The sequence below is a fragment of the Saccostrea cucullata genome, unplaced genomic scaffold, assembly GCF_032062105.1.
Source record: "Saccostrea cucullata isolate Sc308-1 unplaced genomic scaffold, CSIRO_AGI_Scuc_v1 ctg5426, whole genome shotgun sequence".
Classification (NCBI taxonomy): Eukaryota; Metazoa; Mollusca; class Bivalvia; order Ostreida; family Ostreidae; genus Saccostrea; species Saccostrea cuccullata.
Window position 1 is genome coordinate 22,563 of NW_026929467.1, and position 16,333 is coordinate 38,895.

The 16,333-nt window shown below is 32.7% G+C and overlaps 1 protein-coding gene across 2 annotated transcripts in view; it reads left to right on the forward strand.

The window, feature by feature from the left end:
• Positions 1–16,084, forward strand: part of LOC134280949 (src substrate cortactin-like) — a 30,806-nt gene extending 14,722 nt beyond the window's left edge. The window contains exons 1-16 of one of the 2 annotated variants that reach the window (XM_062763396.1): positions 2,857–2,977; positions 3,426–3,546; positions 4,088–4,291; positions 4,752–4,862; positions 5,827–5,881; positions 6,475–6,585; positions 6,877–6,987; positions 8,026–8,136; positions 8,407–8,517; positions 11,850–12,016; positions 12,459–12,525; positions 12,833–12,984; positions 13,248–13,379; positions 13,732–13,879; positions 13,968–14,023; positions 15,246–16,084. In XM_062763396.1, the coding sequence (XP_062619380.1) occupies positions 3,454–3,546; positions 4,088–4,291; positions 4,752–4,862; positions 5,827–5,881; positions 6,475–6,585; positions 6,877–6,987; positions 8,026–8,136; positions 8,407–8,517; positions 11,850–12,016; positions 12,459–12,525; positions 12,833–12,984; positions 13,248–13,379; positions 13,732–13,879; positions 13,968–14,023; positions 15,246–15,326 (1,710 nt within the window). In that variant the 5' untranslated portion in view covers positions 2,857–2,977; positions 3,426–3,453 and the 3' untranslated portion in view covers positions 15,327–16,084. Of the gene's footprint in view, positions 1–2,856; positions 2,978–3,425; positions 3,547–4,087; positions 4,292–4,751; positions 4,863–5,826; positions 5,882–6,474; positions 6,586–6,876; positions 6,988–8,025; positions 8,137–8,406; positions 8,518–11,849; positions 12,017–12,458; positions 12,526–12,832; positions 12,985–13,247; positions 13,380–13,731; positions 13,880–13,967; positions 14,024–15,245 lie in introns of those variants that run through there. The other variant, XM_062763397.1, reaches the window with a different exon arrangement.
• Positions 16,085–16,333: the final 249 nt, after the last annotated feature.

Consider the following 16,333-nt stretch of genomic DNA (forward strand, 5'->3'; position numbering starts at 1 on the left):
AAAAGTGTAAGAAATTTTGAAACGCTCAATATGGCTTTTTTCAGACCATACCGAGCGTTAACGTGCAGTACTTCCGGTGAAAGTTAACAACACAATGCAAATCTACATTTGTTGCTCTATCTTCCAGACAAGGTTTCATCTTCCTGTGATGAGCGGTTTTTAAGAAGAGCGACGGCCAAAATGACCCTTAAAAATCACAAAATTGCGAAAATTTTCGAACCGGAAGTGACGTAATCAAAATTTTAAAAAATGCATCAAGTTTTTAATATGTTCTATCAGACCTGAAAGTTTCATAAAAATCTAACGAGCCGTTTTCGAGAAATCGCGTGCACAAAATCGGTGAGAAAAAAAATAATAAGAACTAGATACGATCTCGTTGCGAGCAACGAGTGGGTCTTCCGTCCGATTCTTGATAAGATGAGATAAGATTTTGATTGAGATTTTCTTTCTAAAGTAATGATTTTCCATAATCTGTAAAAGGACATTGAACATTAAAGACTTTTAAAAAATCGACTTTTGGCCCCTCACGGCCCCAAACATTAGGGATCAACCCTTTTTTCTTCATATCATCTGAAAGCTATCATGATTTTGATGACTTTTTGTTTAACAACTATTCAGAGATTCTTTTTCGTTTTTGAGTTATTTGCATAAGAAATATTTAGGGGCCAAGCCTTCAACTCCTTAATGGGGACGTTTAGCGAAAAATAAAAGGATTCATATTGTTCAGAATATGATTTTGAACATCATTTGTTTAATATTACTTGTCAATATATTTCTCATTTTCGAGATATAAAGCGTCAAAGATTTAGCATTCTGGCCCCTTTTTGGCCCCTAATTATGTAATATACGACATTAAAATCATAATATACAGTTGCAGATTGTTGAGATAAACATTTTTGCTTCAGTAATGTATAACAAAATATTGACTGTTTAAGAGTTATCGAAAAAAGACTTTTAGCCCCTTTTTGGCCCCTAATTTGAGTGCCCAGCCCCTTTTTCTGGATTTCATCTTGAAGCTCTTAGGTTTTTGAATACTTTTTGTTCAACAACTATTCAGAGATTATTTTTCGTTTTTGAGTTATTCGCAAAAGGGATATTTAGGGGCCAACCCTTCAACTCCCTAATGGGGACGTTAAGCGAAAAATGAAAGGTTGCATATTGTTCAGAACATGATTTTGAACATCTTTTCTTCAATATTACTTATCAAAATAATTCTCACTTTCGAGGTATAAAGCGTCAAAGTTTTGGCATTGTGGCCCCTTGTGGCCCCTAATTATGTAATATACGACATTAAAATCATAATATACAGTTGCAGATTGTTGAGATAAACATTTTTGCTTCAGTAATATATAACAAAATATTGACTGTTTAAGAGTTATCGAAAAAAGACTTTTAGCCCCTTTTAGCCCCTAATTTGAGTGCCCAGCCCCTTTTTCTGGATTTCATCTTGAAGCTCTTAGGATATTGAACACTTTTTGTTCAACAACTATTCAGAGATTCTTTTTCGTTTTCGAGTTATTCGCAAAAGAGATATCTAGGGGCCAACCCTTCAACTCCCTAATGGGGACGTTTAGCGAAAAATGAAAGCTTGCATATTGTTCAGAACATGATTTTGAACATCTTTTGTTCAATATTACTTGTCAAAATATTTCTCACTTCTGAGATATAAAGCGTCAAAGATTCCGCATTCTGGCCCCTTGTGGCCCCTAATCATGTAATATACGACCTAAAAATCATAATATACAGTTGAAGATTGTTGAGATAAACATTTTTGCTTCAGTAATGTATAACAAAAAATTGATTGCTAAACAGTTATTGAATGAATACTTTTGGCCCCTTTTTCTCCTGAATGGTGATGAGTCAGCACTTTTTTTTTGGTATCATATTAAAGATCTTTGCATTCCCCACAAATATTGTTCAGTATGTCTTAACAAAATAATAATACTTCAAAAGATATGACACAAAATGTCTCCAAAATTCACTCATGATTCGTGTCCTAGATTTTGACCCCTACCGAGCTTCCATATTGGACCTTTCTGAAAAATTTTAAATCCACTGTGCAATTCAGCAATGTGTCGTCTATCATCGCTGAAAATTTCAAGTCTGTAGCTAATGTCGTTTTTGAGTTTACTCATGGACAAGGAGACCCTCTGAAAATCACTGAAAGGGCGATAACTTCCGACCGGAAGTGAATTTCCAAAAAATGAAAAAAACGTATAAGGTTTAGATAAAGATACATCATCTCTGAAATTTTCAAGTAAATCGGTCGAGCCATCTCCGAGAAATCTTCTGCACAAAAATTGTAAAGAAAAAGGAAGAAGAATAATAATAATAAAAGTGAAAAAAAAACAATAGAATAATAGAAGGGTCTTCCGTTGTAGACGGAAGACCCTAAAAACAGTGGAAAAGAAACAAACGAATAACAAGAAGGTCTTCCGCTGAAGACGGAAGACCTTAATAATAAAAGTGAAAAAGAAACCTAAGAATAACAAGAAGGTCTTCCGCTGAAGACGGAAGACCTTAATTATAAAAAGTAATATTAGAAGGAACGTATGAAATCAGAAACATATCAATTAGATTTCTGATTAAATTAATATTTTCTAAATACATGTTTATATATAGACAAGAAATGATACAATTCGGAGATGTGTAAAAGCTAGCTATATAGATTTAGATCAAAGGTAACTGATTGTAGATTTACTTTATAATGCTCTAAGTTGTCCAATGTTTTGATAAAATTTGAAGATATAGCCAACTGTGTGGGCTTTTTTTTAAAGATCACTGAGTCATATTTCTATTAAATAAAATTTGCTGCTTTGTCCACTGTTGTCAACTTTAATTAAATAAGATCGGGTTCGATGTTTCGCAAAGACTGAACTTGCATTGCGGAAGTGGGAAGAGCTGCTTACAGACAGACAATATTTTGACAAGGAAGAACGAAAAATTGAACGAAAAGATAATTGTCCAGCGTTATCAGGTAAGTGAACGATTAACTGTCGACTCAGAAAAACTGACAGCGACTGTGCATATGGTCATTCTGCGATCCTGCGTCACCCGATGAGTCAGATACGCCGGCTGGGCTGTGTACGATTGTTTTTGTTTTCTGAAATATTTTGATCAATTTTAATACTTAAATTATTGGATTAAAATTCACATAAGGTAACGGAATTCCAGATAGTATGATGATAATTTCTTTCCAGTCATAATTTGTTATGGAGTCTAAATGATTTAATGACCATTTAATGAGAAGTAACATGACTAAGTGAGTTAAAAAGTCATGTTTTTAGGTCCCAGTATTGAGGAAATCATAGATCTATTCTGTATATTCAACATCTTAGTATGATTTCATGGTTGGTTAAATCTTTTTGTATATCTTTTTGATAAATACTGTATGTTTATAAGACGTGATGTCTGGTTTCTTTCAGGTTTTAATCACAAGTAATCAACATCAGCATGTGGAAGGCATCAGCTGGGCACAATGTGAAGGCGGGGATTCCCCCGACTAATGATGAAGACGACGACTGGGAGACTGAAGCAGATTTTGTGGTAATAGAATTATATAGCATTACAATATGTTAAGAACTAATGTTACAGATAATACGAGGTTTGTGGAATCAGGAGGAAATTAGCCGAGGTGGAATGAAATCTTTGAACGCATGTATTTTCTTTCTGTGACTAATTGTTAAGAAAAAGAACTACCGGTACTCAACAATATTGTAAAAATCTCCCAGATAACCAAGTGTTCAAAATACTTAGGTTAAATTGCACAGCAAACAAAAGTTGTTGGGACTTCAAACTCAATTTCACATTTTAATGGTATTCCAGAACCAGTGTTAGAAATAAAGAAGGTTAAACTACATCTAGAATTAAGTAATGAATAACATCAGCGGTGTGCAATCACACAATTATTTTTTCAGGTTATGTAGTTATGCATTCCTAGGTTACATTGTATGCATTTAAAGGAGATTGTGATTTCAAGAGCTCATGACTTTGTTGAGAACTAGACAGGACCAAATAAATTTAACTGCAGGACTCTTAAAGACATAAATTTAATACCTGTTTATCCACGTACACTGTATATTCACAGAATGATGTAAGTGAACAGGAACAGAGATGGGGAGCCAAGACGATCGAGGGGTCGGGTCACCAGGGGTCGCTCAGCCTGTCCCAGCTCAGACAGGACGTGTCCCAGGACGATAAAACTGTCAAACAGAAACAGATGGAGGAGGGACCTAAAGCTTCCTATGGTTACGGAGGCAAGTTTGGAGTGCAGAAAGACAGAATGGACAAGGTATCTATACAGAAAGGATTGGGAACTGATGAATAAATTTAATTGTATAAATTTGTTTACAATACTGTACATGTATAGTAAAACTTGTCTAACCTGGATGATTTATATTCTGAAATTTTACTAAATGTGAGATACACTTCAACTATTTTTAAAATGTTGTTTATTCCTGTCAATTTCTTTGGAACCAGTCATATCCAGATTAGACAAGTTTTATTATATTAAAATTAAATCATTTGATTTACTGATACTTTTTAAATCAATATAGGTCAGAAAGAAAGAAATTGTTGAGAAATACTAAATTGTCAGTGGATAGGAATATAAAGATGTGTTACCCATTAAATTTGAAAATGGTACTTAGGAAAATGAATTCCTATTTTAAAAAAAATAGTAAGAATTTTCTACTTCATTTCATTTTGAATATTTTAGAAGAAAATGAACAATTTCATTTTTTTAATTCCAGTCGGCCATGGGAGCAGACTACGTGGCAGAAGTAGGAAAACACAGCAGTCAGACGGATGCTTCCCGGGGATTCGGGGGGAAGTTTGGTGTGCAGAAAGACAGGCAGGATAAGGTATGGGACCTGTATATTCTTCACATACAATCAGCAGGTCCATCAAATCAATCTGTTGCATTTGTCCATGTATTAAGGTCATTTTTATGTCCTTCTATGGTGGAACTCCCAACACATTTAGCTCACCTGAGTTGAGAGCTCAATTGAGTTTTTTCTGATAGAAAAATGCATGATGTCCATCTGTCTGTTTGTGGAAACTTTACGTTTTCAACTTCAACACACCAATGTCAACCAAAACAGAAAGTTTCTTTGGTTGAAGGGAATTCAAGTTTGTTCAACAGAAGAGCCACTCCCTCTTTTATGGGGAAATAATTAAGAATTTATGAAAATTTGTTTGCAACCTTTAAAAATCTTCTTTTTAAAGAACCACTTGGTTAGAAAAGATAAAATTTATATGAAAGGTTCATTACATAGTGTACATTCAGAATTGTTAAGATCATGACCCTCCAAGAATGGTGGGGGGCATAATAGGGGATTAGATTTTATGTAGGAATATGTAAAGAAAAATCTTTTAGAACAGCAAAGCCATGTTCAGTCATATTGATATGAAATCTTCTTTGGGTAGTTTAAATTCTAGCTTGTTCAGATCATGACCCCAGGGGATAGTATAGGGCCATGGTATGTGGTTAGAGTTTGACATTGGGAAAAATATCTGCTGCAGAAGAACAGCAAGACCTTGTTGACTTGGTGATCATTGTAGGGATAGACCTCTCGTTATAAAATAAGTTTGTTTGTAAACACAGCTAATCTGTATCTTTAAATATAAAAACTTTAACATATGTATGATAATGATTTCCTTATGTCAATTGCATATGTGCTTCCTGGTAAATAAATGAATCAAAATACTACATGATATTCTACTATTTATCAATTTGCACATTTAGAGACCTTGAAAGACTTGACATTAATTTTTATTTCCTTTATTGAATCAATGTAGTATGTTGATTGTATATTGTCTTTGCAGGCAGCAGTTGGGTTTGATTATGCTGGTAAAACAGATAAACATCAGTCTCAAACAGGTTTGTCAGTTCATGGAAAAATTAACAGACATTTAAAATCAGCAAGTACATTGCTATCTTGAAATATTTCCAAGTGGAGAAAGGGTCATAATACATGTATAATATAGTCCCATGGGAAGAATTGCATGAAACAGTTTCTTAATACTCTAAGATTTTACCAATTTCTCATGAAAGATATTTCATTGAATGCTAAATGAATTATCATTGGATGAATTTTACATCTATTGTAACTACAGTAATAAGATTGACTATTAACATACATTCTCTCTATATTTTACATAATTACAGACTCTATATTAGAAGAAGAAAAACCATTTTTCATCATAATCTCATTGTTCAAGCAAGAATTTTATTGTGCACGTTAACCTCTTGACCTGAGAATGTCGTCATCAAATGAATGAAATTGTCACATGTACCGTTATAAAGCAGTGTGTATTAAAAATAATTTCATTGTTATTAACCATTAATTCATAATTCATATGAACATGATTAAATATGAAATACAAACTGGATACTAGTGGGACATGTTGCATGTATTGATATGCTGCTTCTCTTGCCTGTTCATCTCTTTGATCATATTGATGTGAATGTAGATTATTCTACGGGTTTTGGAGGGAAGTACGGAGTTCAGTCCGATCGCAAAGATAAGTCAGCGGTCGGATGGGAGCATCAAGAAAAAGTTGAAAAACATCAATCACAACAAGGTTTGGCAACATGAGAATTTGTTAATATTTTGTATGTCAGTCAAAAACCTAGGTTTTAATCAATGTATGATTTTGTATGTTTGCTTGTTTACTATGATACAACATTCTGTTCTTGTATTCAAGCATGATCAGTATGAAATCTTTTTTTGTTAATGAGTGTTTGTGAATGATTTGACTCTGGGTTTCTTTACCTTGTCATGTCATTTAACTCTCCATGTTGTTCTTAGAGTATGTAAGTGTAAGTCTGTGTCATTAAGAAAATGAATTGACATTGAATTCTGATTGTTGTAGATTACTCTAAGGGGTTTGGAGGTAAATACGGGGTACAGAAGGACCGTCAGGATAAAGCTGCCGTGGGGTGGGAGCACCACGAACAAGTCGACAAGCACGAGTCACAAAAAGGTACCGGAACAAGGGAGATCAATAAAAATGAGTAAAATATTATTACAAAATATTAAAGGAGATGGGTGAACTTAGCGTGCAAAAAACCCACAAGCTTCAGTTATATAAAAATCTTATTAAAATTGTGATTTTAGTATTTAGAGTAAAGTTCTCATCATTGATTTTTGTAAAATCATGGTAAACAAAAAGTTTTGAGGAAAATTTTTTTGTGTGTTAAAATTTATTCTTTTATAATGAAAAATAATGTGGTACCCATTGGGTTCAAACCCTGGCAATAAAAATCCTGAGTTGCATTCTCTATTGAGACTAGCACGCTAACCACTACGCTACACAAGTCCTGATGAAGTGTGGCATTTAAATCATGATTGTGATATGACCATCAACTTAAGGGACTTCAAGTATTTCTCGAAAAGATACGAAAATTATGTCATAAACTTATATTTTTAAGGTATAGTGGGTCATTGCTCCATAATTTTGGAAACCAAAATATGTATGTTTTTATGCAAACTTTGAGGATTACCTTTCAAAAAAATGGAGAGAAGAACCCCTCATAATGAAAAATAGTGTTATAGTGTGAAAAAAATTACTCGTTTTGTCCTCTTTCGTGTGTGTATAATATTTCATAGGCAAATAACTTCAATTTTCATGAGATCTGTGCAAGTTGTAGAGATTTTACATAAAGTATACTTTAATGTTAAGGAAATATTAAGGAAAATTTTGATAAAATTAAGATTTAATTTTTCACCTTCATGTTTGTCGCGCTATGGGCTTATCTCTCGTCATGTTCACCCATCTCCTTTGTGATTGATCATCATTTAAATATATATCGTAGCTCATGTACATAATGTGTTTTCTTTTATAGAAATGCATTGGTATTTGTGAAATGTCTTTGAATATCCCACACCAACAGAAATTATTGAAAATCTTAGTCTCTATACAACATTATAAATTAGAACTACATGTAGTAGACTTTTGAAGCACGTTATTTTCTTGTTGTTTAATGTAGTTTTAATTTATCTCTACTTTCAATTTCTTTAGATTATTCCAAAGGTTTTGGTGGGAAGTTTGGTGTACAGAAAGACAGGCAGGATAAATCAGCGGTAGGCTGGGAGCACCACGAACAAGTAGACAAACACGAGTCCCAAAAAGGTAGCTCTCTTTTATTCAGGATTAAAGTACTTATTGTCCCATTGAAGAGTCACTGTCAGTTTATGTGAAAAATTTGTTCTATTTTTTCTTTGTTGAGATTCCAAGAGCTCTTCTTGATATTTAGTAAACAAAGATGATTTAAGACATTCTTTAACAAAATATTCTTTTAATATGAGCATTTTATGAGATTATTTATATTTAATGGTCATATTAAGGGAGAAACATCTACATTTGATATAAGCCTTTAAATAGCTGAGTATTTCCTGTCAGATTACTCTAAGGGATTTGGAGGGAAGTTTGGGATACAGACTGACAGAGTGGACAAGTCAGCTGTCGGCTTTGATCACATTGAGAAAGTTCTGAAACATGAGTCTCAGACAGGTTTGTCCGTGTGACCGGCATGGGTGTTGTCATCCCCACATGAGTGTTGTTTTTCTCCAACTTTTTTTATTGCAGCAGCCCCAAAAAGTACATCAGTCATTTACATGTTACTCAAAAACATCTAAGTTTAGTTATAAGAGGTGGGAGGAATGAAAAAGGATTGTGATGAGGGCTGGGCTATAAAAGTAAAAAAATAAATACAATTTTAGAGATATAGGATTTTCTTGAATCTTGTCTTAATAGGTACCAATTCTATCTAGCATGATATGAAATAAGGAATGATCTATTTTTTTTTTTTTTTTTTTTTTTTTGACAATGACAATGATTTATTCTCTTAAATGTACAAACATACATTGTAGAGAGGAGGTAGGAAAATGTACAAACACAATACAAAAAATATAATACATGCATTATAAACAGTACAAAGTATCATGTTCAAGTTCATGTCAATTATTTTCATCTATAATTTGTTTGACAATCAATAAAAATTTACATAATTTTTTCAATGCTGAACAATTTGTTGTTGTAAAAAGTTGTTTAAATTTCTCTATATTTGGTCTACATGTGAAAGAGTTTGAAATATATTTTAACCTAGCCTCTTTAATTTCTTTTTGTGTGCATTCAAAGACATAATGGAATTCATCACCAATCTTATGAAAATCACATAAAGTACAAATTCTTTGTTCTCTTGGAATACCAAACCATCTCCCAGTTTCAATAGGGAGTTTAAAGTTGCTACATCTAAATTTACATAACAAAATTGAAAATTTTCTAGGTAGATTAACGAGATATCTTTCTGGTTCTAGTATTTCTTTATAAATACGATAATTTACACCCTTTGATGAGTTAAAAACATTGCTTTGCCAGTTTTGGATATTTTGGTCAACAAGTATTCTTTTTACTTCATTTTTTACCCATGCTACATTGTACATTTGTTGTGTTGTCCATAAATAAGATAATCCACAATCATCTAAAATAGTTTTAACATAGTTAACCCAAGGCAAATTATGCCTTGAAGCTAGAACATACATTTTTGTAGCAAATTTATCCATCGTTTGAGAAAAATGTAGTTTTGCCCAAAAAGAAATCATTCTCACCTTAATATTAATGATAAGTGGGAATCTGCCAAGTTCCCCATACACCATGTAGTTTGGCGTTTTAGTGTTCAAACCTAGTATATATTTACAATATTTTAAGTGAAGTTTTTCGATTAAGGAGGCTGGGGGGTCAACAAATTAATCACAAATTCACCACCAGATTTAACTTATTTTTTTTAGATACGGTAATTTAAGCTGTCTACTATCATTTCACAAAGAAAATATTCATACATTTTAGTTTTAAAATTTGATCATTTTCTATATCTTCATATGGAGCTCTCCTTTTAAAGGAGATAAAAATAGTCTGAAAATGGCTGCCACACCCCAGCCTCGTTAAAGTATTTTTTGTAAATCCCCATATTTCACATCCATATAACAAAACTGGTTGTACAATTCTGTCAAACAAATCTATCTGACAATCCATAGAAAGATTATGTTGTTTACATTTTGATATCACTCCATACATAGCTTTTACAGATTTATTGTATTGTTCTTTTATATTTTGATTAAAAGAACCTGATTTTGAAAAATATATTCCTAAGTACTTATAACTATCAACAATCTCTAGACTTAAACCATCATATGTAAAATATAAATCTTGTTTTATTCGACCTCTTCCAAAAATCATTATTTTTGTTTTGTCAACATTCACTTTTAACCGCCATTTTATACAATATTCATGAAAACAATTCAACATATTTTGTAATGACTCAGGGTTTTCAGCAAATAAAACAGTGTCATCAGCATACAACAGAGCGAAAAGCTTAATATACACATGAAGTTCAGTCTCAATCATTTCAGATATTTTCTCTAAACCAGTTATATCATTCATGGTGAGGAATGATTCTAAATCATTTAAATAGAGCGAGAACAAAAAAGGGGATAAATTTTCACCCTGTCTTACACCAAGTTGACAAGGGAAAGTATCTGAAAGAACACCATTTACTCTAATTTTTGCCTTGATACCCTCATACATTTTCTTGATTATTCTAAAACATTTTCCATCTATATTACAATCAAATAGTATTTTATTCCAGAGTCCTATTCTCCATACAGAATCAAAAGCTTTTTCAAAATCAATAAAGGCACAATAAATTCTTTTTTTTATCTTTTTGAATATATTTCTATGATGTCTTGCAATGATTACTCAAGCCTTTTATACTATATGTTAAATAATAATTGAAGGAAATAATACATCTAGATAACAAATGAGTATTAAAAAATGTGAACTTCTCTGAATGCCTGGATAACTATATGTGATTTTAATCTAATTATGGTAAAGTATAATTGTTTGAATTAGTTTTTTATTATAAAATGCATAGCTGTTGTTTCTGTTTGCTTTTCCTGAATATAGAAAAAAATAATAATTTTGTAGTGTGATTTAGTAGCTGTAATGATAAATTCTGAAGGAATGTTGTGGGTAAATACAAAACTTTGTGAATTCAGAGGTATCTTGGTGAGCATTTTCAATTCATTGCTGATTTGAGGAACCTGAGGATAGGACTACCTTAAGGATAATAAGAAAATAATGAATGGAATTAATTACAAGAGGCTAAATATGTCATTATATACTTTTTACTTTGATACTGAAATAGGAACAAAAAGTTTCAAGGAGTTTTCTAACTGCACCTTTGAATTGAAGTTTGTCGTGCATGTTTCACCTTAAAATTGTGTTTTTTAGTTGTTTTTTTTTCCTTCAGATTAGGCCATAATAAAAATATTCCTAGATTCTCATCCCCGCCCGCCCCGATTTCACACCCCCGCCTCGATTTTTTTTATTTCTGTTTTTCTTCGTCTTAATTCTGATCGGGATCGGTATTCATCTACCAATCTACTTTCGTTTTAAATCCCGCGAAAGTCGATATGATTTTGACAGCTGTAAAGATGGTAATTGGTGTAATACATGCGTATATATTTTAAACAAGGGTCATTGGTTGATAAAGATCGATGATGATGTGAAGTAAGAGATAATTGAACCTTTACTATGACTCTTATTCGGGTATTGTAGGTAAAATTACATCGATTGACCAGGTCAATAAAAAATCTGCAAAATTGAAAAAATAAAATATATAAAATAAAAGCCGCCCGCCCGCCTCGATTTTAAAAAAAATTTGGATGAGAATCTAGCTATTTATTTATTATGGCCTTATATGAATTTTTATTTACAATTGTTATAAAGTGTAACCTCATATTGGTGACTGTATTTTGACTGTGTTTTATGTGTTTACTTTTCAGACTACTCCCGTGGTTTTGGTGGTAAGTACGGTGTACAGACAGACAGACAGGACAAGTCAGCTGTGGGGTACAGCAGTCATGAGAAGGTCCCCCTCCACCCCTCCCAGACAGACATGAGTAAAGGCTTTGGGGGAAAGTTTGGAGTGGATTCAGAAAACAAAGACAAGGTGAGCAAATACTTCAACAGGATCTTGTTTCATTGATGTCAATTTAGAGGTCTTACTTGTCCTTTACTAGATTGTTCCAAGTAAATTCTTTGTTTTACACCACTGTATGTGTAAGTTTACCAGAAATTGTTGCTGTGAAATATCGATTAATTAAATTAGCAGCTTTAGTCTAAAAACTAAACCTACACATGTAACTTATTCTCAGGACATTAAAATTTTGTTTGAAATGTATTAAATGTTATTTATTTTTCTTCCTTTTGAGGTTTTGAATTTATAGGTGATGTTATAGGATAATTTCAGACATTCCCATAATCTTGTTTTAATGGTTGAAAATCTTACTGCAGTAGTCCATTAAAGATAATTGTTGAAGAATTAGCCCAGAAAACTTTGTGATTATGTATTTGATTATTTGCTGATGCTGTCCCTCATTTATATTCCTCAGTCTGCTGGGTCGTACAATGATATGCAGGGAGTGTCATCATCTTACACCAGGACACAGGCCGATTCAAGTGAGTAACAGCTTCTAGTTCTTCATGGAATGATATGCATTTAAATACTTCTTGAATGAAGAATAAAGTCCTTTGACTGTATTTTAGGAAAAAATATTGATGTTTCATGATGAGAAAGGTCTTAATATACATGTATATTATGTCAGATGGAACTTTTTTTACCATCATGCCGAAAACTTGTACATTGTATATCAGAAGCCTTAAACTCTAATTGATACCTGAGATTCAAAGATATATATTCCTTATATTTATAATGTCATTATGCTTGTTTTAGTGTAATAATGATGGAGTTTGATTTAAACTACAGGTTCAGAGGGAGCTAAAAATATCAAAGCTCGCTTTGAGAATATGGCCAAGTCAGGAGAAGAGGAGGCGAAGAAGAGGGCAGAGGAGGAGGAGAGGAAGAGGCGAGAGGCCCGCGAGGAGAGGGAACGAGAGGAGCAGAGGAGGCAGCAGGAGGTGAGGGGTGGATCTAAAGATTTACTTACAAATTGTATGAGGAAAGGATCCTAAAATTTTACCCAAACAATTTTTTTCGAAGGGATGTATAATTAGTAAACTCTGTTTACATAATTTGATAATAGGTTTTATTGTAGAGAGTATTTGATTTCTGAAATGAAAGTATATTTAGAATTTACTTTACTTTAGAATGAATTAGAAAATGAGTGGAAATATATCTTATCATATCTAATCATATGTTAACCCATTAATTTTTCAATCAGGAGAGGTTAAATAAAGAGAGTTGGGAGGAAGAACAGAGAGCAGCCAGTCAACCAGAACCTGAACCCGAACCCGAACCAGAGCCGCAACAAGAGGAATACGGAGACGTGTCTTATCAACAAGTACACAAGGAGGTCAAATCTAAAACAGTTTTTAAAAATTATATCAAATACAATAAAAGTGCCCAATAACATCCCAAAGAAAAAAAGAAAGATCATACAAATAGTATATAACAGTCCATCCTTGATATCTCAACCTTAAAAGTGTCAAGGAAAAAATTCAAGATGCCCAAGGATTTGAGATATCAAGGGTAAAATAAACAGTAAGTAGCTGGAACTTCGGATGACGTCAACATATCCATGGTATTCAAGATATGCTGATATCTGAGTCTGAGATACCGAAGTTTAATTGTGTAGTCATGAAATAGTTATGTAGGCTACGGGTGATGAGTTCTGTGTGCCTATGACTGGAATCTGTGTTTTACAGGAAGTGCCTCCCGTTGAGGAACCAGAGGAGCTGTATGAGGACACCACTCCTCAAGATGATTACGAGGACGTACAGGAACCTCCTGCAGCAGCCCCACCTAGTGGAGCAGGGGGACTAACTGCTGTGGCTGTCTATGACTACCAGGCTGGTGGGTGTTCAGTAAAATAGAGATAAGAGTTATCCCTCTTTTTATGTTCAATAGAAATGAGTCTAAATAAGAATAATTTTCATTGCAGCTGACGATGATGAAATTTCTTTTGACCCTGATGACATTATTACAGATATTGAACAGGTAATTGATAATTGCATTTAATAGCAAGTTGGTTGGATTTATCTGAATGTTACTTTGAATCTCCAATTATGCAGTAATGAGAGAAATGGTCGATAATTACACAGCAAACATAAAGATGACCTTTAATTAAGGGATATATAAAATAGAATCACAGAATACATGATAGCAAGAGGAATGGGTGGTAATATAACACACCAAACATTAAGATAACTTAATGAAGGGATATATAAAATAAAATTACAGAACGAGATCACAAATTCAGAATGTTACTGAGGAACTCGGATTGATATAGAAATTATCACTTCTACTGCAAATGTCATTATTCTGATGTCAAGAAACACCCTCCATATCTCCTTCTATTTATTAGTGAATTATACATTACATTTTGCAATCATTTGAAATGCAAGTAAAATGCTTTACTGAAAGATTTTTCTTTATAATCACTGATAATAATAAACTAAGGTTTTGTACAACCCCAGTCACATTGTCTACATTAGCTTTACTCTGTATAGGACTTACTAATAGACTGTTATAAGTCAATTGATGCATTCATTCAGCTCTGTACAGTTTTCACTGGGCTGAAGAGTAATCTTGCATTTTCCATTTATTTGGGAGATCATCAGAATAGGAATTAATATTGCTTCTTTTTCTAAGGATTATTTCGCTGTCCAAGTGATTGTCACTTTTATGACATTGTTTCAGTTTTCTTGCACAAGAGTTTGGAAAGGTTTGCTATTACAAATTAAGGGACAGATTTGCATTTGTTGGGGATCTGGATATCTTTATGACTTCAGACTGTGGAAGTGTACTTTTAACAAAGCTGATATCACTGTTACACATAAAAGTTAATTAGAACATCAAAATGGAAATTAAAACCATTAGGAAATATCATTTTATCAGTGCAGCTACCATAAAATGAACATCATGTTAAGATCATTTCTTCAAATTTATACAAAGCATAAATTTTTAGCTGTTCTGGTCAAAGACTAGAATTTTATATGAATTGGTTAGGTGTCTTTCATCTATCAAACTGTTTGATTAGTTATTGATCACAAAGCTCAGTAACAGTTACAAAAATAAGGCTGACAAGCTAAAGAATACTGTATGTGTCACAGTATTCTGATCTGTACCTTATGAATTGGCCTTTTTGCACTAATTTGAGGGTTGACATGTATGCTGTAAGTTGTACGTTATAAATTGACCATTTTGCACTGATTTACAGGTGGATGAGGGATGGTGGAGGGGTTCATGCCGCGGTAAGAACGGACTTTTCCCAGCCAACTACGTGGAACTCCAGCAGTAAATCCTGTGATAAGGACCTCACCAATAGTGGTTCAAGCCAGACACATTACTATAGCATCATCATGTAAACAATTACTGATATTGTAAACATCACATTATCATGTAACACATTTATTGAAAAAGCCATTACTATCTTATCAAAAACAGGTTTCATTCTCTATATAAATTTAAGATTATTTTTTACCATATTCTTATGAATTTAAATATTTGATATATTGTCTTCCTTTGAATGTTTCCGAAACCAATTGTACATGTTTATAGAGAGTTTTGAATGCCAGGAGCATAGAATACATGTTATGATGTTTTATTGTGTATCAGAATTTAAGATATTGTTTTATATTCACTAATCATGGTGAACATGAGAATTTGTATGTATGAATATTTATTATAACTGCTGTATTCACATTTATAGCATTTGTATCAATTTTGAACAAAAAAAAATCATAAAATGCAAAGCTACTGTAAACAAAGTTTTACACAGAAGAAAATGATCAAAAAAGCAAAACCTGATTCATTTGTACATTATATTTTATTCCGAATGTTAAGATGATTTATTTTTAATTAGGTAGGCTAGATTTGGATATTTTTAATTTGTTAACCTATATTTGGACAATTGTCAGTCACTTCCGTGGATACTGCATTCCAATATAAATGTGATTAATCCTAAACAGTGGGAATTCTCTTGCTGGTTACATATCTGTGTGGAAAATATAATGCATAAAAAGTTTTCTTTTCAAATAAAAATTTGATATGAAGTTACCTTCCGTTTTCGTTTTTCCTCATAATGAGTCACTAGTTTTATTTTACTGTCATTCATGTAACCCTTAAACAATTTTTTTCTTAATTTTTCAGATTTGTATTTTTATGCTTTTAAATATTTCTTTTTAATTTTATCTTTGTGATGATTTGAAAATAATGTCACAACCTTTTACTCCCAATTCATGAAAAAAACTTAGCATTCATTGGTTGAATGTAAAACATTCTATAGTCTGGGGATGGATGATACAT